The sequence below is a fragment of the Myxocyprinus asiaticus genome, chromosome 1, assembly GCF_019703515.2.
Source record: "Myxocyprinus asiaticus isolate MX2 ecotype Aquarium Trade chromosome 1, UBuf_Myxa_2, whole genome shotgun sequence".
Lineage (NCBI taxonomy): Eukaryota > Metazoa > Chordata > Actinopteri > Cypriniformes > Catostomidae > Myxocyprinus > Myxocyprinus asiaticus.
The window spans coordinates 18,349,250-18,373,480 of NC_059344.1; the positions used below are offsets into that span (position 1 = coordinate 18,349,250).

Here is a 24,231-nt window from a genome sequence, read left to right on the forward strand (position 1 = left end):
GTGTTTTGGGCACAGCGTTTAATAATGTGTTTTAACAATCTTTGATGCTTGCCCAGTCTCAAAGTCCACAACACGTTATTCCCATGGAAGGTCATTCCCATGCCGCTGCCAGCGCTCACAGCCACGGAGGCCATTTTCCTGCCAGCGCTCCCGGCCACGGGGGCCATTCTCCAGTCTCTGCCAGTGCTCCCGGCCACGGAGGCCGTTCCCCAGTCGCTGCCAGCGCTCACGGCCACAGAGGCTGTTCCCCAGTCGCTACCAGCACTCCCGGCCATGGGGGCCGTTCCCTAGTCGTTGCCAGTGCTCCCAGCCATGGAGGCTGTCAACGAGCCTGTCCAGTTCCCTAAGGCTGTCGACGAGCCTGTCCAGTTCCTGAGGCTGTCGCTGAGGCTGTTGACGAGCCTGTCCAGTTCCCTGAGGCTGTCGGCGATCCTGTCCAGTTCCCTGAGGCTGTCGACGAGCCTGTCCTTTCCCCTGTAGTCATTGAGTCTGTCCAGTTTCCTGAGGCTGTCGACGAGCCTGTCCTATTCCCTGTAGTTATCAAGTCTGTTCAGTTTCCTGAGGCTGTCAATGAGTCTGTCCAGTCCTCTGTGACCATTGACGATCCTGTCCAGTCCCCAGCAGCCGTCGATTAGTCTGTTGCTCAGTTCTGTGGCCAAAACCTGTCAGACACCAGCCACCAGTCTGTTGCTCAGCCAGGAAACCAGCACCCATCAGACACTTGCTACCAGTCTGACCAGCTCTCCAAGTCCCCTGAGTCTCCACCTCCTGCGGCCTCGTCCCTCGAGACTCACATGGCTCCGCCCCTTGAGTTTCCCATAGATCCGCCCCTTGAGTTTCCCATGGCTCTGTCCCTTGAATCCTCAGCTTCCCTGGCCTCTGAGACCTCTGAGTTCCCAGCTGCCTTGCTCCCTAGTGCCTTGCTCCCTAGTGCTATGCTTCCCTTTTCCATGCTTCCCAGTGCCTTGTTTCCCATTGCTGTTTCCCAGTACTATGCTCTCTAACTTCCTTTGTACCTTGCCCCTTAGTGCCTTGCTTTCTAAATCCCCTAGTGCCTTGCTCTATGACTCTCCTAGTGCCCTGCTATCTGAATCCCCTAGTGCCTTGCTCTCTGAGTCCCCTAGTGCCTTGCTCTCTGAGTCCCCTAGTGCCTTGCTCTCTGTGTCCCCTATGGCCTTGCCATCTGAGTCCCCCAGTGCCTTGCTCTCTGAGTCCCCTAGCGCCTTGCTCTCTGAGTTCCCTATTGCCTTGCTCTCTGAGTCCCCTAGTGCCTTGCTCTCAGAGTCCTCAGCTGCTCTGACCTCTGAGCCCTCTGAGTCCACAGCTGTCATAACCTCTGAGCCCTTGCCTCTTGTAGCTCCATCTCCTGAGCCTTCTGTGGCTCTGCCTCTTGCGGCTTCGCCACCTGCGGCTCCTCCTCCTCCTGAACCTCCGCCTCCTGTGGCTCCGCCCCTGAGCTTCCACCTCCTGTGGCTCTGCCCCTGAGCTTCCGCCTCCTGCTCCTCCCAGGAACTAATTTTGTTTTTATATGTGTTAAGGAGCTTAAGGAGCCGCTCCTTAGATGGGAGGCTCTGTAAGGATTACCCTGGCGACCACCAGGGGTCGCTATGTTTGTTTATTGTTCACTTCGTGTCTTTCGTTTGATTATGGGTTTTGGAGTTCTTTTCCTTGTCTTTGTTCATTGGTTCTTGTGTTCATTAGTCCCAGGTGTTCCTTGTTTGTTCATTAGTCTCTGTGTATTTAATTCCTGTGTTTTCCTCTGTTCATTGTCAGTTCTTGTCTGTACTAGGCTGTAATGGTTTGTTCAGTTCTTATGTTTCTAGTGTCTTGGTTCTTGGTTTGTTTTTTCCATTAAAAGTAACTGTGTTTAGATCCTGCTCTCTTGCCCAACCTCTCCTCAAACGTTACATTCACGTTGTGGGTTCGATGTTATTGTTTACAGGGAAGTATTTTATTTTTTTTATTTTATTGAACTTATTTATGAACAATTTAAGGGCACGGTTTATGTTAAGAAAACAAAATACATATATATACACTGGTGGCCAAAAGTTTGGAATAATGTACAGATTTTGCTGTTTCAGAAGTAAATTGGTACTTTAATTTACCAAAGTGATGAAAACTGATCACAAAGTATAGTCAGGACATTACTGATGTAAAAAACAGCACCATCACTACTTGAAAAAAGTCATTTTTGATCAAATCTAGACAGGCCCCATTTCCAGCAGCCATCACTCCAACACCTTATTCTTGAGTAATCATGCTAAATTGCTAATTTGGTACTAGAAAATCACTTGCCAATATATCAAACAGCTGAAAGCTGTTTGTCTTAAGGTCAATATTAGGTCAAAAATGGCAAAAAAAGAAACAGCTTTCTCTAGAAACTCATGTCAATCATTGTTTTGAGGAATGAAGGCTAAACAATGCTTGAAATTGCCAAAAAACTGAAGATATCATGCAAAAGTGTACAATACAGTCTTCAAAGACAAAGGACAACTGTCTCTATCAAGGACAGAAAGAGATGTGGAAGGCCAGATGTACAACTAAACAAGAGGATAAGTACATCAGAGTCTCTAGTTTGAGAAATAGACACCTCACATGTCCTCAGCTGACAGCTTCATTGAATTCTACCTGCTCAACACCAGTTTCATGTACAACAGTAAAGAGAAGACTCAGGGGTGCAGGCCTTATGGGAAGAATTGCAAAGAAAAAGCCACTTTTGAAACAGAAAATCAAAAATGTTAGAGTGGGCAAAGAAACACAGACACTGGACAACAGAGAATTGGAAAAGAGTGTTATGGATCTTAACCCCATTGAGCTTTTGTGGGATCAGCTAGACTGTAAGGTGCGTGAAAAGTGCCCGACAAGACAACCACATCTATGGCAAGTGCTACAGGAAGTGTGGGGTGAAATGTCACCTGAGTATCTGGACAAACTGACAGCTAGAATGCCAAGGATCTGCAAAGCTGTCATTGCTGCACATGGAGGATTTTTTGATGAGAACTCTTTGAAGTAGTTTAAGAAGTTCTGAAATTTTTTTTAGTATTAGTGATTTTTCATGTCCTGACTATACATTGTGAACAGCTGAATGCCACTTTGGTGAATAAAAGTACCAATCTTTTTCCATATGAGCAAAATCTGTACATTATTCCAAACTTTTGGCCACCAATGTACATATATATGTAAAAATCTTGACTTGACTAGACTTGAGCAATCTGATAGCATTAGTGTCACGGAAAGTCTTGTGAGCGTGCATGGACTGTCAGATTTCAGAGCGATGGACACCAGTTGGGACTGTTATGCACAAGGTTGAGGTGCAATTTTTTCTGTTCTGTGGGCTATTAAGGATGTTATGGTTACATCAATGTTGGATAGTGGTCTATATAATTTAGCCATGGGTACACAATTTTTCTATGCATGTCAATATGTCACACTTTAATTTAGGTAAAATGTTTCTCTCGACATCGAATGTTAATGGGCTGGGGCACCCTATAAAAATAAGGAAGGTTGTATCTTTTCTTAAGCGTAATAAATTTTATATAGTGTTCTGTCAAGAAATGCAACTTTCTACTCAGGTAGCTGAAAAACTTGGCAGGGCATGGGGTTGGCATGTGTTTTGTAGTGCTGGTTCAAGTAAGAGAATAAGTTAACATTTACAATTTAAATGTCTCAAACAGATTAAAGATAATTTAGGAAGAATCATTATTGTTTTGGCTGAAATACAGAGGCAAAATCTGATTTTGGCTAATATTTATGCACCCAATGCTAATGATCAGAACTTTTTTATAGATCTTGAGGGAAAGCTACAAGCAGCTGGGATCCTCCATGATATGGTTTTGGTGGAGACTTCAATCTTTTAATGGATCCGGTCCTTGATCATAGTGATGCAAAGGTGTGTAGACCCTTTAGAGCAATATTGACACTATAGAAGATGTGTAAAAATCTTGGTCTAACAGATGTTTGGAGATTTCTGAATCAATCTGGGATTTTTTATCAGTTCATAAAATTTACTCTAGAATATATATATATATATATATATATATATATATATATATATATATATATATATATATATATATATATTATCTAAGTCACTTATTCCATCTGCCACTGACTGCACAATTGTGAACATTTTAGTTTCAGATCATGCTTTGGTGTGTTTAGAGATGTTGCCGCATGTAGAGAAAAGAAAATCATCTATATGGTACTTTAATACATCCCTTCTACAGGACCCAGAATTTCAACAAATGTTAAAGATTGAAGTTAATGCTTATATAGAAACCAATTGGTACTCAGTGTCCTCTGTGGGCGTGGCATGGGAGGCACTTAAGGCAGTTCTTATGGGGCAGATCATACAATATGCCTCATTCATTAAAAAGATCAAAGCACATGAATTCATAGAATTGGTAAAGAGTATTAAAACCACTGAAACAGAGCTAAAGTGCCAAATGTCATCCAATGGCATTACAGAGCTGGCTGTATAGGCACAATACTATTTTGTCAAAGAAGGTAGAGTTTTGGTTATTCAGGGCAAGACAGACATATTTTGAGTCAGGGGAAAAGGCAGGGAGACTTCTTGCCAGATACATAAAACAGAGAGAGTTTTATTCCACCATTCCTTCAGTGAAGTCTTCTGGAGGCAAAATATTTAATTCTGCACAGATATTAATAAAGCCTTTAAAGAATTCTATTTCCATCTTTATAGTTCCATGTCCATGTCTACCGATAAGGATATTAGCAACTTCGTAGAGCCATTAGAACTTCATAAATTGATGAATGATCAAAAAGACTTTCTTGGGGGCCTGGGTAGCTCAGCGAGTAAAGACGCTGACTACCACCCCTGGAGTTCGTGAGTTCGAATCCCAAGGCATGCTGAGTGACTCCAGCCAGGTCTCCTAAACAGCCAAATTGGCCCGGTTGCTAGGGAGGGTAGAGTCACATGGGGTAACCTCCTCATGGTCGCTAAAATGTGGTTCGCTCTCGGTGAGGCACGTAGTGAGTTGTGCGTGGATGCTGCGGTGGATGGCGTGAAGCCTCCACACATGCTATGTCTCCGCGGTAACACGCTCAACATGCCACGTGATAAGATGCGCGGGTTGACGGTCTCAGACGCAGAAGCAACTGAGATTCGTCCTCCAAAACCCGGATTGAGGCCAGTCACTATGCCACCATGAGGACTTAGGTGGAGTATTGGGCATTCCAAATTGGGGAGAAAAAAAAAAAGACATTCTTGACTCAGATATTACTTTGGAGGAGCTTGTTGAGGTAATTAAAGCCTTGCCAACAGGTAAGGCACCGGGGCCAGATGGTTTTTAGATCATAATTTTTTAGATCTTATGTCACAGAACTGGCTCCAAAGAAAGGTGAACTACCGCCAACCATGACGCAAGCCCTGATCAGTCTCATTCTTAAAAAAGATAAAGACCCAAATTAATGTAAAGTTATTGTCCAATTTCCCTGATCCAGTTAGATGTAAAAATATTGTCTAAAATTCTGGCTAATTGATTAAGCAGAGTAATTACATCTATTATACATACAGATCAAGTGGGATTTATACATGGTCATAGTTCTTATGATAATATTATAATTTCGAATTATAATTTTTTTCTCCAAATTTTCAGGATATAGGGTGAATTGGTCTAAATCGGAAGCTCTTGCTCTGACAGCATATTGTCCTGCCACAGCTTTACAACCTGGTGCCTTCCAATGGCCCATGCAAGGCATTAGGTATTTAGGCATTTTATTTCCAGCAAATTTGAGAGATTTAGTTCAAGTTCATTCTGACCCATTAATGAAAAGGTTCTTGTGTGATATGGATAGGTGGGCTTCACTACATTTGTCTATGGCAGGGAAGGTCAATGTTATAAAAATGAATTGTCTTTCTTTTAAATTGCCTAGTGAAGTAAAAATGCATCCTATTATTTCACACTTACATTCAGTATGGACAAAGTTTTCCCGTATGTTCAATTTTGACACTTACCTAAATGTTTCCTCAAGCATTTGGCTGAACCCCAAATTATGTATTAACAAGTCCCCCTTTTGCTGGAAAAAATGGATGGAGAGGGGTGTTGCTACTCTTGGTGACCTTTATAAAATGGAGTTTTGAGACCATTTGAAAAAAATAACCCAGCAATTTGGGATTTCTAGGTCTCAATTTTTCAGGTATTTACAGTTGCACCATCTACTTTGTACTATTTTTGGTGGTAGTACACAGCCCCCTAAAGCTGCAGACACCCTCTGTATGGTGCTCACAGCCTTTGGAAAGGGGCATGAAGCATCAGTGTATTATTCCTCATTGATTCAGAGTCTTGGTGATGGGCCTTAACAGCTCTTAAGAGGTTATGGGAAAGAGATTTGAACTTGGTATTGGAGGATGGGGAGTGGGAAAGAATTTAAAAATTTAGAACTATGTCAAGGGATGCAAGGGTACACCTTGTTCAGTTTAAGATTTTGCATTGTTTCTACTGAACTCCCTCTGGATTGTTTAGGCTTGGTTTAAAAGACACATCTACCTGCTGGCGATGTCATAGGATGGAGACATAGCCCATGCTCTGTGGTTCTGTGCTAAGATAAAATAATTCTTGTTAAGAGTTCAGAATTTTATCTGTGAGGTTTAGATCCTCAAATTTAATTCTGTCCAAGACTATGTATATTGGGTGATGGGGCGGTCATTAAAGTAGGTGACAAATATACAAAAAGCTGGGTCCAAACGAGTGTAATGATTGGCAGACAGATCATTCTTAGAGGATGGAAGTCAATTGGTGCTCCATTTCAAGAATGGTTCACTGAATTGGGCAGGGTTGTGGAATTTGAAAAGATGTCATATAAACAGCTTGGTAAATTAGATGTGTATGGTAAGAAATGGGACAGGTATTTGGCCTTTCTGGAGGGCTCTCAGTGAGGACCATGTGGAGAGAAACAGAATTGTGGTGGTAATTGTAAATTCTATTCTTTGTGGAATTCTTTCTCTTCTCTTTGTTTGTTGATTTTTATATTTTTTTATTTTCTCAAATATTTTCTTTTGTTTGTTTGTTTATATGTGTGTATGGTGTAATTTAGGCTTTGACCACAGGGATATTTTTTTGAGGGACAGGGTGGGGTTGGGGAGGGGGAGGGGAAAATAATGGGAGTTAAGTTGATTCTGTGTGTATATGTTTTATTTATTCCACGTTTCACATAATAATCAATAAAAATGTTAATAGCAAAAAAAAAAAACATTAGCTCAAGATAGAACATTAGCTCAACTCAGTATATCTAAATTCAACTCGATTAAATTAATCTCAACTAAACGCAACTAAATGTATCTCATCTCAACCTGATTCAAATTATATGAACTCAATCCAAATCCAATTATATAAACTCAACAAAACTAAACTTATCTCAACTCAACCAAAAATAAGTCAACACCAGTTTGAGCTGAACCAGGTTCAGCTGAACCAGGCAAACTAGGTTTGCAGGTTAAAGGGATAGTTCACCCAAAATGTGGATTTTGGAGCTTCCAAATTTTGGCACCCATTCCTTTGCATTGTATGGACTTACAGAGCTGATATATTCTTCTAAAAATCTACATTTGTGTTCAGCAAAAGGAAGAAAGTCATACACACCTGGGATGGCATAAGAGTGAGTAAATGATGAGAGAATTTTAATTTTTGGGTGAACTATTGCTTTAACGTGTGGTGCCATAGCAGCTTTAGACAAATGCACTTAGTAATAGGCCTATATAATTGTATAATATAATTTTTTTTTCTAAATGTAGCTTTGTGTCCTGGCATTTAGAATAAACAGACTTCATAGAGCTTCACTCACAGTGCAGCGTGGACACAGCCACTCTCCGTTGGGGATCTCGGGCAGTGGGGGGTTTAGGCAGTGAATGTGATAGGACGACGGGCAGGAGTCGCAGCACAGCAGCTCTCCTCCATCTTTACACACGCGACAAAACTCCAGGTGATCATCCTCCTCTTCCTCTCCACACAGCCCCACCTCCACATCCCGGACATCATCACACTCCTCTTCAAAGTCCTCAAAGTCTTCTTCCTTCGCTTCCCATTGGATCCCTTCCTTCTCCTGAAAAAGAAAAACAGCAACGTGACACTTTTCCATTCCATTTTCCATAACAAATCTAGATGGAGTCGGTGCGTCTCAAACTATAGCCAAAGGCAGCAACATAATTTTGATTTCTGAAACAGTGACCTTCACAAATCGTGTAAAAATGTGGAACAAAAATGTCAGAAGATGTCTGGTCTCATTTAGCCCCTCAGATTCAAATAAATCTGTAATTTCTAAGTGTGAGTGGTCTGAGTGGGTGTACGTGACTCACACAGTGAGGGCAGCTCCACTTGCCCTCAGGGGCTTTCTCCAGCTCAGGCTCCAGGCACACCAGGTGGTACGCTCGAGGACATGTATCACACAGAATGATCTCCCCACCCTGCTGACACACCTCACAGTAGTCCTGATGGTCTGTTTCATAGCCATCACCGTCCTCGTCGGCCAGCACTGACAGTCAGAGACAGTGAGAGTGATATGCACATATGAAAATATACATAAATAAGCATTTCTCTCTTATAAATGACTGAAGTTTAGGCATGAAACTTTATATGGCGCAAGCTAAAAGGTGCTATCTTATTTTCTGTTAGCCATTTGGCTCGCATAGTGTAAGCTGATAGGTCTTTTGACATGTAACCGGGTAGTAGTGGTGCACCGATCAGGAAATTTGAGGCTGATACTGATCACACTGAAATTCAGCCGATACCAATCCACCAATTTTTATTTTTAAAGTGCCCTTTGCTACACTTACAAGTTTATATGCTGTAGTTTATGCCACACATTGTAAAATGACATTCAATTTACATCAACTGTGAAATGATAACATTTATTTGAATTGAAAACAGTTTTGAATAGTTCTGTTGTTACTATATCAAATATGATTATGACATACTGGCAACCATTAAACACCATGAGAGCATCACACACAGAGAAGGTACGTTAAAAAATAAGAGCGATATCTCCATTACAAGCACCAAAACTGCTCCAGTGAGAATTCATTAATATATTAATGATATATTTACAGTCTTTGGCGTTTGTTGTAACACAAATCACTTATTATAAAGCATCTTCCTTCTTAAGCTTTTTCATTTGTTTGCAGCATCTCTCTCCTCTCCATGGCTAACTGTTCAGCGATTTAAGAATTATAACCGCAATGATCTTATAAAATGGGCACCTTAATATTCATACACATGTAATTTATACACATTTTTAAAACAAACCGGTATATTCATCTAATTTACAGCATATCTGAAAGTGTAAATTTGCAAATGCTTAGAATAGCCAACAACTCGCCCTCCAGTTCGCAATGTCATGCTGCGAGGGCTGAGCAAGCGCTCATTCATTAGATTAGCAGTGAATATGTGATTTGGTGCGTGCAATTAAAAAAAAAATCTGCCCTGAAAAAATCGGTGCACCACTTTTGAATCAACTTGCATACTCTCTCTCTGTCCAACATTTAAATGTGTTCAGTTTGCAGATAAGCTGGTTTCACTGCAGCGCGCTGCAACGTTGTTCCTCTGAGACCCACCTCCACCCCAGCTTCACCTGTCTAGATCTGCTACATGGGGACTGTATGTATGCCTAATTGCAGCAGCATGTCCTTCATGCTTGATGCAGCATGTCTTGCGTATTGTCTAATTGTGCAGCAGCATGTCCACATGCTTAACAAGGTATGTTTGTGTATGTCTTCAGTTGCAAGTATGCAAGCAGAACATATTCTAAAAGTATGTAGTGTTGGTGAAAACAGTTCTCACCCTTTTTCTTTTTTTTTGCCGGGCGACCCCTCTTGTTCTTCTTGACACGTCCTGAGCTGTCAGAACGCACTGAGGAACTGTGAACGCTCGAATTCTCCTGCTCGGAATCGTCTTCTTCTACCTCGTCACTCTACATTACAATCATACACAATCAAACACCATAACTAAAACACAACATACATTAATGCACACATGAATTAGACAAACTCTGCATCTTACCGAGCTGCTCTTCTTTCTCTTGTTGCCCAGTGCTCCCAGTTTGATGCGAAGTGGGGCCATTTTCTTGGGTTTCGGCTTCTTCTTGTCTGAGACACGAGGACTCTTACTGCGTTTCTTGTAGCCAGGGCCTATTAAAGAGAATAAGGAAAGACAGGATCACTAACAGAAAAACTGAAGAAACAAAACAGAAGTCCCACAAAATTCCTGACCTGTTTGTTGCTTACTTTCTGTGTATAATTCATTTATAATTTGAATAACAGTTTGTTTTTAATGCCGCTCAGTGGGTCAAAGTGAAGTTGACCATTTAGGCACTGTCTTGATTTACTGATGTAGAAAACAGCAATAAAGCAGCCTAATTCATGAACACAGTTCTTCGATTGTTTTGGACATGTAGCCTACATAAAGAATATGGCATGCAGTTGCCTCAAACATGCTGTAAATTCTAATAATCAAAATCATAATATTAAGGGAAATAATCAACAACTATATATTTTCATATCCTAAAATCAATTCATAATCATGCAGCCCTATGTTGTATGTTCATTACAAAGTGATGTTAATAAATGTGTCTCTCTTTGTACACTGGGTCGATGTTAACGATGGAGATTACTATTGATATTGTAAACACATTAACTAGGCCTATACAGAAAATTTTCAAACAAGCTAGTATCATTAAATTGGAAATGCTTTGAATGCCTGACAGGCAACAGATGTTTAATGTTTAACAATCTATTATCTAGACTCGTAATTATCATTAGTAACATGAAAGTGACTATTTAAAAGTTTTGCGCAAAGTTAGCAAACAAATGCATTAAAACTCCCTTAGCTGCAAACCCTGAACCCTCACCTTTCCCCTCTTTGGTTTTGGCCTTGCGAAGTGGTGGTGGCTGAGGAGGAGGTTCAGGGGAGGCTGTTGCTGCGGAGACCTGCTCGGCAACGGCTGCTGCAGCGGCAGCAGCAGCAGCAGCAATGGCTGCTGCCGAACCTTTGAACGGATTATTGGAACTGAATTCCCGCCATTTGGCCCCCAGAATGGTCATCATCTTAGACATGGGGATTTTAGGGTTCTTCTTAGCAATCATGGGTCTGCAGAGGATAATATGTTGAAGACGGTTTTGTTTTACTGTAATACATATTAACATGTAGCATTACAGTAACAAAGTCACTGAATGGAACTCTGGGGCGGTTACATGCTCTTTTGTTCTTTCTGTTCTGCTGATAAAAAGATAAAATAATATGCAAAATTATTAAAAAAAATACAACAAATTAATGCTATAATATGATTGATTTTTACTGTACCTCACGTAACATTCCGAAGATATGTCAGATATAACTTTAGGTGTTAAATTATGCCCTGTACATTAGAGAAATATGATCACACAAAGTTATAGGGGCAGATTTTACCTGCAGAATTTACCCAATCCTATTAAATATTGGTAAAAATATAACAGTATGTATATTCCCAAGTTACATTAATTTTCAATAGGGATGCACCGATATAACGTTTTCTCTTCCGATCCAGTTCCGATATCTGAAATCTCAGTATCGGCCGATACCGATCCCGATCCGATAACAGTGTTTGTTTGTTTGTTTTTTTTGCATAATCAGTTTAGAATATCTTTACATTATTGTGTGAAACTAATTGGGGGTACTCTTTACTATGTAAAGAAACACAAACCTCTAACTACACATTATTTCAATATAAATGTATAGCTTATTAAGAAAAACTTTATTGTTAACTAGTATACTGGATAGTGTAGCAGCAAAATTAACAGTAATTCCGGTCTAAGTGTTCAGTAGAAAAGAAGGCAGGTTTTGTTTTTTGTTTTTTTCTTCCAAAACTTTTTCAATTTTGTATCTGGATTTTAAAGGATTCAGATCTTTTTTTTATTTTTTTATTTAGTTGTAAGATATCAGATCACTTTTAATTCACAGTTATATTTTGGAACCCATTCAACTTAAATATTGTTATAATTTGTAAACAAATAATAATAAATTATTATTGTTACTATTATTACTATTATTATTGACTTTTAGAATTTTAAATATAACAGTAATATTTCTCAATTGTTCACCTGTAACTTTAAAACCTTCTGGCTTTTATTTTGACATTCTGAACTCTCCAGGAAGTCCTGCATGTGTCTGTTTGTAGGCAAGTTCACATAAGGAATAATTGACTCCGGCCCGTTGAATTGTTGAAAAATAATGCACACCCGAGGTGGTAATGCAGTCACGATGCACACGACGTGGGCCGGAGTCAATTATTCTGCTTATACCACGGTTACCACACCTTAAGATGTCGTTCAGGGTTTTATCTCGGGACATTTTCTGGTTTTCGTCCCTAAAACGCTATTTTGAGAGGAACTACTTTCTTACGCCATGGATTCAGCATCTTGCTCTGATACAGCTCAAGCCTTCGTTGCTAGTTCAAAAACGTTACTTTAGAACTAGCAACAGAGGATTGCGAGGCTTGCGCTGCTTTACTTGAAGACTTACTGGTAGTGCGTTTGTGCTTGTGTGTGAGAGAGTTTGTGTGTGACTTTGAGGGTTGGAAAGAGAGAAACTCAGTAAATGAGAGAGATCGCTTCTAGGATTATCTTTTGTTGCAGCTCTCGTCAGAAGTAACATCGCTTCAAAATCGCCAAGATGTAAGTTTAAGCACTTCTCAGCAGCAGTGAGTGTCACCATATTTCCGTTGTAAACCTTAACAACTTTTTTAACCCCACTGAGATGCAGGAGTGCGCTGACATAATGGCTCTGTTTTTCTCTCACGAGTAAGTGTGTGCATAACGCGTATGATGTGTGTCCACAAGTGTGGGAGTGTTTGTGTGTGTGTGAGAGGGGGAGGGGAGCACGAGGGTGTTTCCCAGAGATATTTTAGATAATATAGAAACTGTTGTATTGATCATGTGTATCTTGCTTTGATACAGCTCAAGCCTTCGTTGCTAGTTCGAAAATGTCACTTTAGAACTAGCAACGGAGGATGCGCTGATTTTCGGCATTCGAATAACAAGGTTGTGTGTGTGTGTGTGTGTGTGTGTGTGTATGTGTGTGTATGTGTGTGTGTGTGAGCAAAACAGAGGGGGAGGGGTAGCGCGGTGCTTTCCACTACAGCTGTGTGAGACTGATTAGGGAGAAATACACTGAAACATTAAAAGATATTTCGGATAATAGAAACTGTTGTATTGATCAAGTCGCAGGGAAGTGGCTCTATTTGTTGGTCGTGACTCGAGTCTCAATGTGTGTGTGTATGTATGCATGCCCATGCGTATGTATGTGTGTGTGCGTGTGTAAGTGCGGGGGAGACAAGGGAGCGCAAGGGCTCTTTTTAATCGAAACTGAAATAAATGTCGGATATTTTAGACATTGTTTGATGTTCTTAATCGATTTACTTAAACCAGTGTCTTTGTTTTAATGGGTTATTTTGTTGTGGTAGCCTGTAGGGCTCTTTGAAATAACTAAAATAATTTGGCAAAGTGATATGGAACCATTATGCTGTCAAGACCTGGAACTACTTCATAGTCGTGCGTTTCCTGGAAAATAATTGCACACCTTAGAACGTCCGTGAACCAATCAAAATCGAGCATTCAACAGATCTGGGGTATAAAGTAGTTTAATTCGCTTCTTATTCAAATTCTGGTAAAATGCTCCTCCGGTGCCGTTCTAAATACATATCATAAGTGAACCGAACTATTGAGCATCTGCATCTAAGATGTTGTTCATGAGTATCACTCAAATATTGCGCACCGCGTGAAGGCTAAAAATAGCTGTGTGTGTGTCAGAGCAACGCCATTCACTAATGCACTGGTGCAGCACATGCATTTTATATTTTTACTTATTAAACACGGCCTTTTGTGATTCACAGAGCTATCACACATCTTCAAGTGGCTTTGAATAAAATTGCTTTAATGGTGTTTTTATGGTTCTTTTATGTAATTTTTGGAGCTTGACAGTAGCGAACATGACTAGCACACAGTATCGGATTTGGATCAGGCTCGTCGGACTGATACCCGATCCAACAAAAAACTTCAGTATCGGAGCCGATACCGATCCGGGTATCGGATTGGTGCCATCCCTAATTTTCAACAGTCAAATGTACACTGTAAAAAGTAGTAACCTAAAATTGCAACTGATATTTACATTTAGTTTTGTTGGTGTAACCTAATGTATTCAGGTTGATTCAGTGATGTTAAATGATATTTTTGATTGGAATAAAACCAGTAAATTTAGATGTTACAGCACAAAGCACTATTTTAGTCAGTAGCTACATCATAGTTTATTTATCTAATACCAACATCTGTCTAATACCAACATAACCAACTACATTACAACCACATAACCAAACATATACAACACAATGGAATTGTACAACCTCAGTACCGAAAAAGTTGGGACAGTATGAAAAATGCAAATAAAAACAAAAAGGAGTGATTTGTAAATTATATTAACCCTTTGCTATATTGAAAGCACTACAACTAAACATTATATGATATGAGAGTACCATTAATTTTGGAGCAGCATATACTGCCATCCAGCACAGTCTTTTCCAGGTACATCCCAGAATTTTCAGCAGGACAACTTCAAACCACATACTGGCCAAATAAGCAGAGGGTGCACCCACACTGGGTGCTAGATTGGCCTGACTGCAGTCCTGACCATCTCCAACTGATAATGTGTGGTGCATTATGAAGTGCACAATATGGCAACGAAGACCCCGTACAATTGTGCAGCTGAAGACCTGCATAATGGATGAATGGGGGAAAATTCCACTTTTTAAACTTAACAAACGTGTGTCTTCAGTGCCCAAATGCTTAATAAGTGTCATTAGGGGAAATGATGATGTTTCACAGTGGTAAACACTCAACTGTACCAACTTTTTTGGAGCATACTGCAATCATCTGATCATCTAAAACATCATATTATGTTTAGTTGTAGTGCTTTCAATATAGCAAAAGGTGAATATAAATTACGAATCACATCTTTTTGTTTATATTAGCATTTTTCATACTGTCCCAACTTTTTCAGAATTGAGGTTGTAGTACTGCCAAATAAAGCTACAACCTTTGCCATAATATCATGTGTGAAACCCTCACTGCAGGTCAGTACCTCATGAACTGGCTGAAGGCTTTGTAGTTGGTTAATGTGCGGTAATCCTCCTCTGTAAAGGTGTGATCAACATCCTCTAAACCCCAGTCTTTAGCCAGTTGTGCTGACGTCTTCAACTCTACTGGCTAAAAAAGAGACTTCATCATATGGCTATCACAACAAGGAGTTTGTCCTGAGACATAAACAGAATTCCCACAGTTGAAAATTCACAACTGAATTTCCATTCATTTTCCATAATCTTTCCAGGCATTCTTATTACTATATAATGGTTTTAAAAGGTTTTTTATCTTACAGACTCATCACCAAATCATTCAGACCAATCTGTGACTGATTACTTGAAAACAACTGACACAAAAGAACACTAAACTAACAAAACTACGGCTTACGAGTTTAAAGTTTTACTCTACACAAGACTCTACAAGAGTAATGTCAAGCCGATTAATAATTTTTTAGTAAAAAAAAAAAAAGATACAGTATTTTCACTATAAACATTTCCATGACTTCACAACAAATTGTAATGATTTTATTGACTTGCAGGTCAAGATAACACAATTTAAATATCCCCTGATATTTCCAGGTTTTTTTATGATCATGGTAACCCTGTGTACATGCCTGGAAACCTCTGGGTCTGAACTCCATTACATGACAGACGGATCAGTAATTGTACAAAATGTAGTGCAAGTAATTTTATCACAGGTATACAACAGCTAGAAACACTATATCACAGTTAGACTTCCTGACATTCTTTGATAAACAATTTCTGGATGCAAGTGAGAGAAAAATCTTGGATGAGGTGTTTGCATATGCATTTGTGAATGTGTGAATGTTTGCTAACACCTTGCATCAGGGCAAATTTATTGCATTTTCACAAGTCAAATTTTTACACATTGCAGAGCAAAGCACAAAAACAAAATGTGGTTCAGGAAACTTTATTGCATGATGGTCAAAGAACTCCCCGATTCTGCACAGCAGGACAGATTCGTTGTAATTCTTATCAGCAAAATCCAACATTACCACATGAGAAGACGGCATGTTGCTTCCTAATCATCCAGTACCCTGGCATCGGCCCCATCATGCCGAGTTACTGACGAGTGCCATGTCCCATCAGACATTTTTGCAACTGTTTAGATGTATTTACCTTCTCCTATGGTGCGACCAGAAGCCCACTGCATCAGCAGCGTGGAAGACTTGGGTTTGTGTCCTGTGTTGAAACCAGGAAGTAATTCCTTTCACATAATGAGTAACAACCGCAATTTGGAGGTTCCATTTTCCCCCTAACATTAAGTTTTTACTCCACTGAAGGTTAGGTTTAGGTTTGAGGGTAGAGTTAATAAAATATGCATTCCTCTTCACTGTATTACATCCTTTACAGCTTTAAAACAACTCGCTTTACAACTCACTTTTGGCACCCATCTGTGTTCACACAATTTCACACTGCCTCAAATTACGTTATTCATAGACCAAGTTTAGCTCTTAAAAAGTCAACCTACTGTTTCCTTACTACTTCTCTTCTAGTGCAACTCCTCTAACTTATGGTGTTCCCCAAGGCTCTATTCTTGCTCCTATTCTCTTTTCCTTATATATGCTTCCACTAGGTTCTATTTTTAAGAAACACAGCACGTCTTTTCATTGTTATGCAGATGAAACTCAAATCTATCTGCCCTTGAGACATAATAAGAATGGTTTAGAGTCTCTCTTGGCCTGTCTTTCTGATGTAATGGCTTGGATGTATTTAAATTTTTTAAACCTTAATGAGAGTAAAACTGAGATTACTGTGTTTGGGCTTTCTGAAGCCCTTAAAACACCTAATCTAAACTTTGGTGACCTCTGGGTGTTTTATTTGACAGTACTCTTAAGTTTGACAAACAGATTAACTCTGTTGTCAAATCTAGTTTCTTTCACTAACGAGTTTTGGCCAAATTGAAGTCATTTCTTTCTTTTAAGAATTCTGAAAGGGTGATTCATGCTCTCATTTCTTCTCAAGGCTTGACTACTGTAATTTGCTTTATATGGGAAATAGCCAATCATCTCTTGCTCTGTTGCCAATGGTTCAGAATGCTGCTGCAAGGCTTTTGACTGGTGTTCGGAAATGTGAACACATCACCCCATTTTAATTTCTCTGCACTGGTTGCCAATTCATTACAGAATTGATTATAAAGTCTCACTCCTTGTTTTTAAATCCTTAAATGGATTAGCACCTTCTTACCTCTCTGATTTATTGTCTGAACACCATCCATTAAGATGTCTTAGGTCCTCCAACCAGAGATTACTTACTGTTCCAAAATCTAAATTGAAACTAAGAGGTGACCGTGCTTTTGCTGTTGCTGCACCCAAGCTCTGGAATAGTCTAACTGTTCTTATTACAACCGTCCCAACAGTATACGATTTTAAATCCAAGTTAAAAACATATCTCTTTAAATTTGCTATTTTGTGTATGTTTTTATATTTTTTACTTGAAATTGTCGTAGTGCACATTGGTCAACTGATGTTGTTTTAATTGTGCTCTATAAATAAACTGACATTGATTTACTTGCCTGGAGCGATTTTCGTCAAGCTACTACTGCCTACAGGCAGTAAACTGAATTTTATTACAAAGATACTGTATGTTTGTGTACATTTTCTATTGATCATGGCAGCAGTAATTCATCATATGATGAAGAAGAGAGCTATAACAGGAAATATAACCAGATGTGTAGTCAACAGTCTGGATCACAGTGCTGGAGCAATGATATACAGTCCCAGTATGCCGGATTGCATTAGCCTTCTACACTCAGAACCGTCCCGCAAGATCAGGAAATTCCGCCATGCAAAATGTGTTCAGCAAACATTTTTTGGGAGAGTTTGCACTGTTATTGCAGAGCTATAACAACGAAGACAGTATGTACAAATAAACGATTCTGTCAGCAGGTGCAATTAATTCTTAGAGAATTCCCCTTAGGGTGCTCTAATGGATAGCCTTACCTTTGTGGTCTCCTCGTGTGTGCTGTCTTCATCGTCTTTCTTTTTTTTCTTGGTTTTCTTCTCTTTTTTGTCCTTGTGTTTTTTCTTCTTTTTCTTCTCCCCTCCATAATCACTGGCAGCACTGTCAGAGTTCACGCCATAGTCTGCATCTGAGTCTCTTTCTACGTCACTGTCCTGAGAAAGAGTAAAAAAGTAAACAACTAAAGTGCAAATATAGCACCTGACATTTTGAAATGTTTACACGATTCCCATTAATCCCAAAAATAAAAGCTTACTAAAAATTAATCTAAGCATTGAGACAGAAGGTCACAGCAACCACATACCATTTTTTTGCGCTTGCGCGCTTTGGGCATCTTCCCCTCCTTGTTCTTGTCTTTTTTCTTTGTCTCTTTCTTTTTCTTTGGGCCTCGTTTCTTTTTCCCCATGCTCTCTCTGTCTGACGTCTCGCCGACTTCGTCTCCATCATCTGAATGAGTGAATTGTGGGGAAATGGGGGAGCACAGGAGAGTGATAAAAAAGAAAGTGACCATAATTCTTTACAACCACTCCGAGATATCCTACAAATCATTTCCCACTTAAATTATTGAACAGTGTGACTGCAGAACAACAAAGTGTGTGCAGAAGCAGAGACTTTCACACAGGAAATATAACTCATTCCACTTTTGACTTAAACTAAGCTGCAGGATTTGAATTAATGAATTAATCTTGCAATCAAGATTATCTACATGACCTAATTACGGCAGTCAGCTCACATGGAAAGCTATTCAATGTGGGTAGAGTGGATTTTAAGACGATGATAAATAATGTATGCAGCACACCATAAGATGAGAATTTCAGGTCACTGGAAATGATGCAGTACCCACTTTATCACTCACAAAATTGTCAAAAAAATAATTTCCAGTGCTCTGGACAACTTTAATTTATTTTTTTTGCCATTTCATCTCACAGATTTAAAAGATGACATAAATAATCCTGAATTTCCCCCCAATTAATATAATCTGTCTGTCTGTCTACATGGTAAATGTTCATATTATTTTGACACCTACAGGCTTCCCACACTTTTAGACCAACAAATTTCCATGACCTTTTCAGTTCCATGATTAATGGATGGGGATTTTTTTTTTTATAATTTTATACAGCTCTGGAAAAAATTAAGAGACCTCTACAAAACGATCAGTTTCTCTTGATTTATTATTTATAGGTATGTGTTTGAGTAAAATGAACATTTTAATTTTATTCTATTAAGTACTGACAACATTTCTCCCAAATTACAAATAAAAATATGATCATTTAGAGCATTTATTTGCAATAAATGACAACTGGTCAAAATAACAAAAAAGATGTAGTGTTTTCAGACCTCGAATAATGCAAAGAAAACAAGTTCATATTCATTTTTAAATGACACAATGCTAATGTTTTAACTTAGGAAGAGTTCAGAAATCAATATTTGGTTGAATAACCCTGATTTTCAATCACAGCTTTCATGCGTCTTGGCATGCTCTCTACCAGTCTCTCTCATTGCTGTTGGGTGACTTTATGCCACTCCTGGTGCAAAAATTCAAGTAGCTCGGCTTTGTTTGATGGCTTGTGGCCATCCATCTTCCTCTTGATCACATTCCAGAGATCTAATGGTTAGATGGAGACCTGGAGAGGCCTTCAAGCCACTGTGTCTCACACCCATTGTTGAGGATCGGTGATGATCTCTGGAATGTGATCAAGAGGAAGATGGATGGCCACAAGCCATCAAACAAAGCCGAGCTGCTTGAATTTTTGCACCAGGAGTGGCATAAATTCACCCAACAGCAATGTGAAAGACTGGTAGAGAGCATGCCAAGACGCATGAAAGCTGTGATTGGAAATCAGGGTTATTCCACCAAATATTGATTTCTGAACTCCTCCTAAGTTAAAACATTAGTATTGTGTTGTTTAAAAATGAATATGAACTTGTTTTCTTTGCATTATTCGAGGTCTGAAAACACACATCTTTTTTGTTATTTTGACCAGTTGTAATTTTCTGCAAATAAATGCTCTAAATGATCATATTTTTATTTGTAATTTGGGAGAAATGTTGTCAGTACTTAATAGAATAAAACAAAAATGTTCATTTTACTCAAACACATACCTATAAATAGTAAATCCAGCAACAGGGGGCTTTTAATCATTTCAACGATTCTCATTATAGCTACATAAATTTGCAACAGTTTAAAAATGATTACATTTTAGATCAAAATCACACTTTAGACATTACACACACTGATCTAATGGATCAGGAATATTTTGCAGTGTATTGAGACAAACAGGTGTTTAGAAAAGTGCTGTTGTAGTTTTTGTTGCTGTTTATTATTTTGGGAGTAAATCAAAAGTGCATTTTTTGGGGAAGAATTTTCCAAGACTTCTTAATATTTCACTCATTTACATTACTTCTCCAGGCCTCAATTTAAAAACACCTTACCTGCAGTTCCAGTGTTTTAATGACTGTGGAAACCCTGCAGGGGTGTTAATTACAGGGTTGTAATAAAAACAAGCAATAATTTATACCATGCTCAATGGAAACATATAAATGCTTTAAGGTGCATTTATGTTACAATGTTAAAGCCAAATCTATGCCCTTGAAACCCTGTACTAATATCTACATAATAATACTAATACTTTCTACGTGAGCATATGAATGTTTAACTATTAGAATTGTCAACATTTTACAAAACAAACTACCTAGGCTTCATATCAGGGTGAATAACCAGCTGTTTACGCAGCCCCACAAGTTCCGTTTTTCTTTATATTTGTGGCACGGCTGCAGAATATAATGTGTCTGAATAACAGCAGATAACACAGAAGTAACGCTGGCAGCCTCCGGTGGGCTTTGGTACACGAGTTGGATCTGATTGTGTCTTTGTTGGTGAGGCGCGCGGAGAGCTCGAGCGGGCAGAATTTGTCCCCGCTCACTGCAGCCAGGGGCGGCAGCAGCACGCACTCGGGGCTCGGTGATTGAGAGGCCGCGAGCTGAGCCGATGCTCCCCCACGTCATGAACTCTTGCACCTGGGGAGTAAAGCACCAGATGAACCGCAGCTGACGGTTGCTTGAGGTCGCGGGGGCGAGTGAGCACGCGCGTGCGAATTGATTTACGCGCACTGTGGGAAAGCGCGAGGCACCAGTTACGCGCTAAACAGGGCCCTTAATACGACCATAAACACATTTAAACCCTCAAATAATTCACTCTGACTTATCTCATTAGATCAGTGTGACATAATAGTAATAACTGCGTACAATAATAAGCTAGTTAACCATTTAAATAGTATAAAGCGAGTCTGTTGTTGACTCACTCTCCAGAAAAAAACGATGCAACTTGCATTGCGGTTCAGTTTGTAACTTCTGTAAACAAATGTAAATTCTGCACTGTTCAAAGACTTCAGCTCAAGCTGCATGCCACACATCAAGGACACTTCTGAACTGTCATTATCTGATGATGTCATGTTCCAAACAGGATCATTTTTTTTTTCTGACACAATCTCACAGCTCAAATAACCTCGGGGCTGCTGGTGACAGCGTACAGATGTTGCAATGTGAAGGGCATCACCACCTACAGATGTCTGCCCTGTCCTGAACCGGGCGACAGTGGGTCGGGCCAAGTTTATTTACATTCTGTCACAACACTGAAGTCCTGGCGCTCGCGCCTCTTTCTAACCCGCAACAGTTCTGCATTTATATTTTACTCATTGGACTTCTTAGGGTTGTTATTATTATGGACGCCCTCTTTATTCGCTTAGTAGATAAGAGAAGTCTGTAACGAGATGACGGCAGCTTAAATAGCCTTTGTCAGATCACAAGAGGAGATAAGAAAGCCATCATAAAACCTGATGAATGAAACAGACGGGACAGTGAGAGAGCGAGAGGGGTCGGTTAACTTTAGCCAAACTCTATTCACCTCTTTGCCGAAATGATCGCGGATACTTAAAAGCATGCTGTCCCTACAGATAGCTGCTTTAGATTATTCATAAAGCAGTATGAAGTAACGCATATGTCACTTTTACAATCACTGGTGTCTGTTATAATGTGTTTTTGTGCTCCACGCGCGCTCTCGTGCGAGCCGCGGACTGTGCGTGGTACCTGGCGCGGCTCTTGCTGCAGTTTCTCTAGGCGCCGCCGGCGAGTTTATGTCGCTTGCGTTCTCGTCCAGGTCTCCGTCGTCTTCTTCTTCATCAAAATCTCCTCCCTCGGAATTAACCGCCGTGCCCTCATCCTCCTCACAAGAACGGAGAAGAGAGGACATGATATTCCCGTCACCGACCCCTTTCCGCGAGATCTAAAAATGTATTCCCTACTTATTATGATATTTATTTAATATTCAAATCGACACACAAAAGTAAGTGTGTGTGTGTGTGTGGGGGGGGGGGGGGGGGGGCGTTTTGGAATATTTTACACTACAGGACAGAGAAACAAAGATGGCCACCCTTATATTTATTTTTTAACCCCCCCAATAAGGAAAATCCACTTCTTTCTCGAACTCTCTCTCTCCCGTCTCCCTTCCCTCCTTAAGATAGTCTAATTGTTACAGGACGGGGTACAGGTCACTGTAAGCTGTCTTTCAATTCGTTTATTGTTCCCGAAAGCGCACGTGTAACGCTTGCTTTCAGTGTACACTGCAGAGCGCCACACACATCTATTAAACATGGCCACCTTAATATTCTTAAAGGCCCCCACCTTTGTAAAAATTAAAATAAATAAATAAATATTCTGACCAAAGGGGCTGATACGAGGTTAGGTAGAGGGAGGAGAGCTGCCGCAGCCATGCCCAGACTTACATCATGTTGCATTGCTTAAAAATTAACTATTTAAGGTGGGGACTATACAAAGCAAGAACGTACTGTATGAGATCTGCCCAAGATAAGATTAAATGATGGAGTAAAGGAAAAGTAAATAGCATAGAGAACTCTGTGTGTTCTACAAATACATATTGATCTGATGAGGCGATGCACTTTTGCAGTTCTGCAGCATGCATGCATGCTCCAAGGAAACAAAAGTTGGTTCAATGTAAATGTACAAGTTGCATCCATACAAACGAGCTTTATCCATCTCACTCTGCTTGCGATATACTTTGCTTTCATCAAATAACTAGATTTTTTAAAATGTCTGGGTTGTATCATCATCTAGATGTGTCCTTGTACACTTGCACAGTACACAGACCATGGACAGTATGGATATGAATACCACACAATTTCACAGTAAAGAGTCTGTTACACTTCACAAGTAGGGGTTAAAGGGATAGTCCACACAAAAATTTAATTTCTCTCATCATTTACTCACCCTCATGCCATTCCAGGTGTATGACTTTATTTTTTCTGCTGAACACAAATTAATTTTTAGAAGAATTTTTCAGATCTGTAGGTCCATTCAATGCAAGTGAATGGTGACCAGAACTCTGAAGGTCCAGAAAGCATATAAAGGCAGCATAAAAGTAATCCATATGACTCCATTGGTTAAATCCATATATTCAGAAGTGATATGATAGGTGTGTGTGTGAGAAACAGATCAATATTTAAGTCCTGTTTTACTATAAATTCTCCTCCCTGCCCAGTAGATGGTGATATGCATGAAGAATGCAAATCACCAAAAACCAAAGAAGCACTTAGGAGAGCTGGTGAAAGTGGACATTTATAGTAAAAGGGCTTAAATATTGATCCTTTTCTCACCCACACCTATCAAATCGCTTCTGAAGACATGGATTAAAACACTGGAGTCTTATAGATTACTTTTATGCTGCCTTTGTGTCTTTTTGGTGCTTCAAAGTTCTGGTCACCATTCAAGTGCATTGTATGGACTTACAGAGCTGAGATATTCTTCTAAAAATCTTAATTTTTGTTCTGCAAAAGAAAGAAAGTCATACACATCTGGGATGGAATGAGGCGAGTAAATGATGAGAGCATTTTCATTTTTAGGTGAACTATTCTTTTAAAATAAAATGCCAGGTGAATGAAATCATTGATGTAGACATACATAATGCTACTTTATTAGGGTCTGAGACCCCACTGTGGCCTACATTAGCTGCTGCATTTCCTCTGAGCAATTACCATGGCAACTACCAGACTTTATGGTTCAGGGGTTTATTATGTAGGCTGGGCTGGCATTCATCTTGTTTATTCTGTTGCTCAGCAT

General features: G+C 39.7%; 1 protein-coding gene across 3 annotated transcripts in view; it reads right to left on the reverse strand.

Moving 5' to 3' along the window:
• The window catches only part of LOC127446734 (chromodomain-helicase-DNA-binding protein 3-like), an 83,099-nt gene extending 60,659 nt beyond the window's left edge, over positions 1-22,440 (reverse strand). For 2 of the 3 annotated variants that reach the window (XM_051707883.1, XM_051707893.1), the window contains exons 1-9: positions 22,186-22,440; positions 18,404-18,546; positions 18,081-18,254; positions 15,120-15,244; positions 10,861-11,099; positions 10,014-10,141; positions 9,795-9,924; positions 8,315-8,490; positions 7,804-8,061 (exon numbers count right to left, since the gene is read on the reverse strand). In XM_051707883.1, the coding sequence (XP_051563843.1) occupies positions 7,804-8,061; positions 8,315-8,490; positions 9,795-9,924; positions 10,014-10,141; positions 10,861-11,099; positions 15,120-15,244; positions 18,081-18,254; positions 18,404-18,546; positions 22,186-22,348 (1,536 nt within the window). In that variant the 5' untranslated portion in view covers positions 22,349-22,440. The remainder of the gene's footprint in view (positions 1-7,803; positions 8,062-8,314; positions 8,491-9,794; positions 9,925-10,013; positions 10,142-10,860; positions 11,100-15,119; positions 15,245-18,080; positions 18,255-18,403; positions 18,547-22,185) is intronic. The other variant, XM_051707904.1, reaches the window with a different exon arrangement.
• Positions 22,441-24,231: the final 1,791 nt, after the last annotated feature.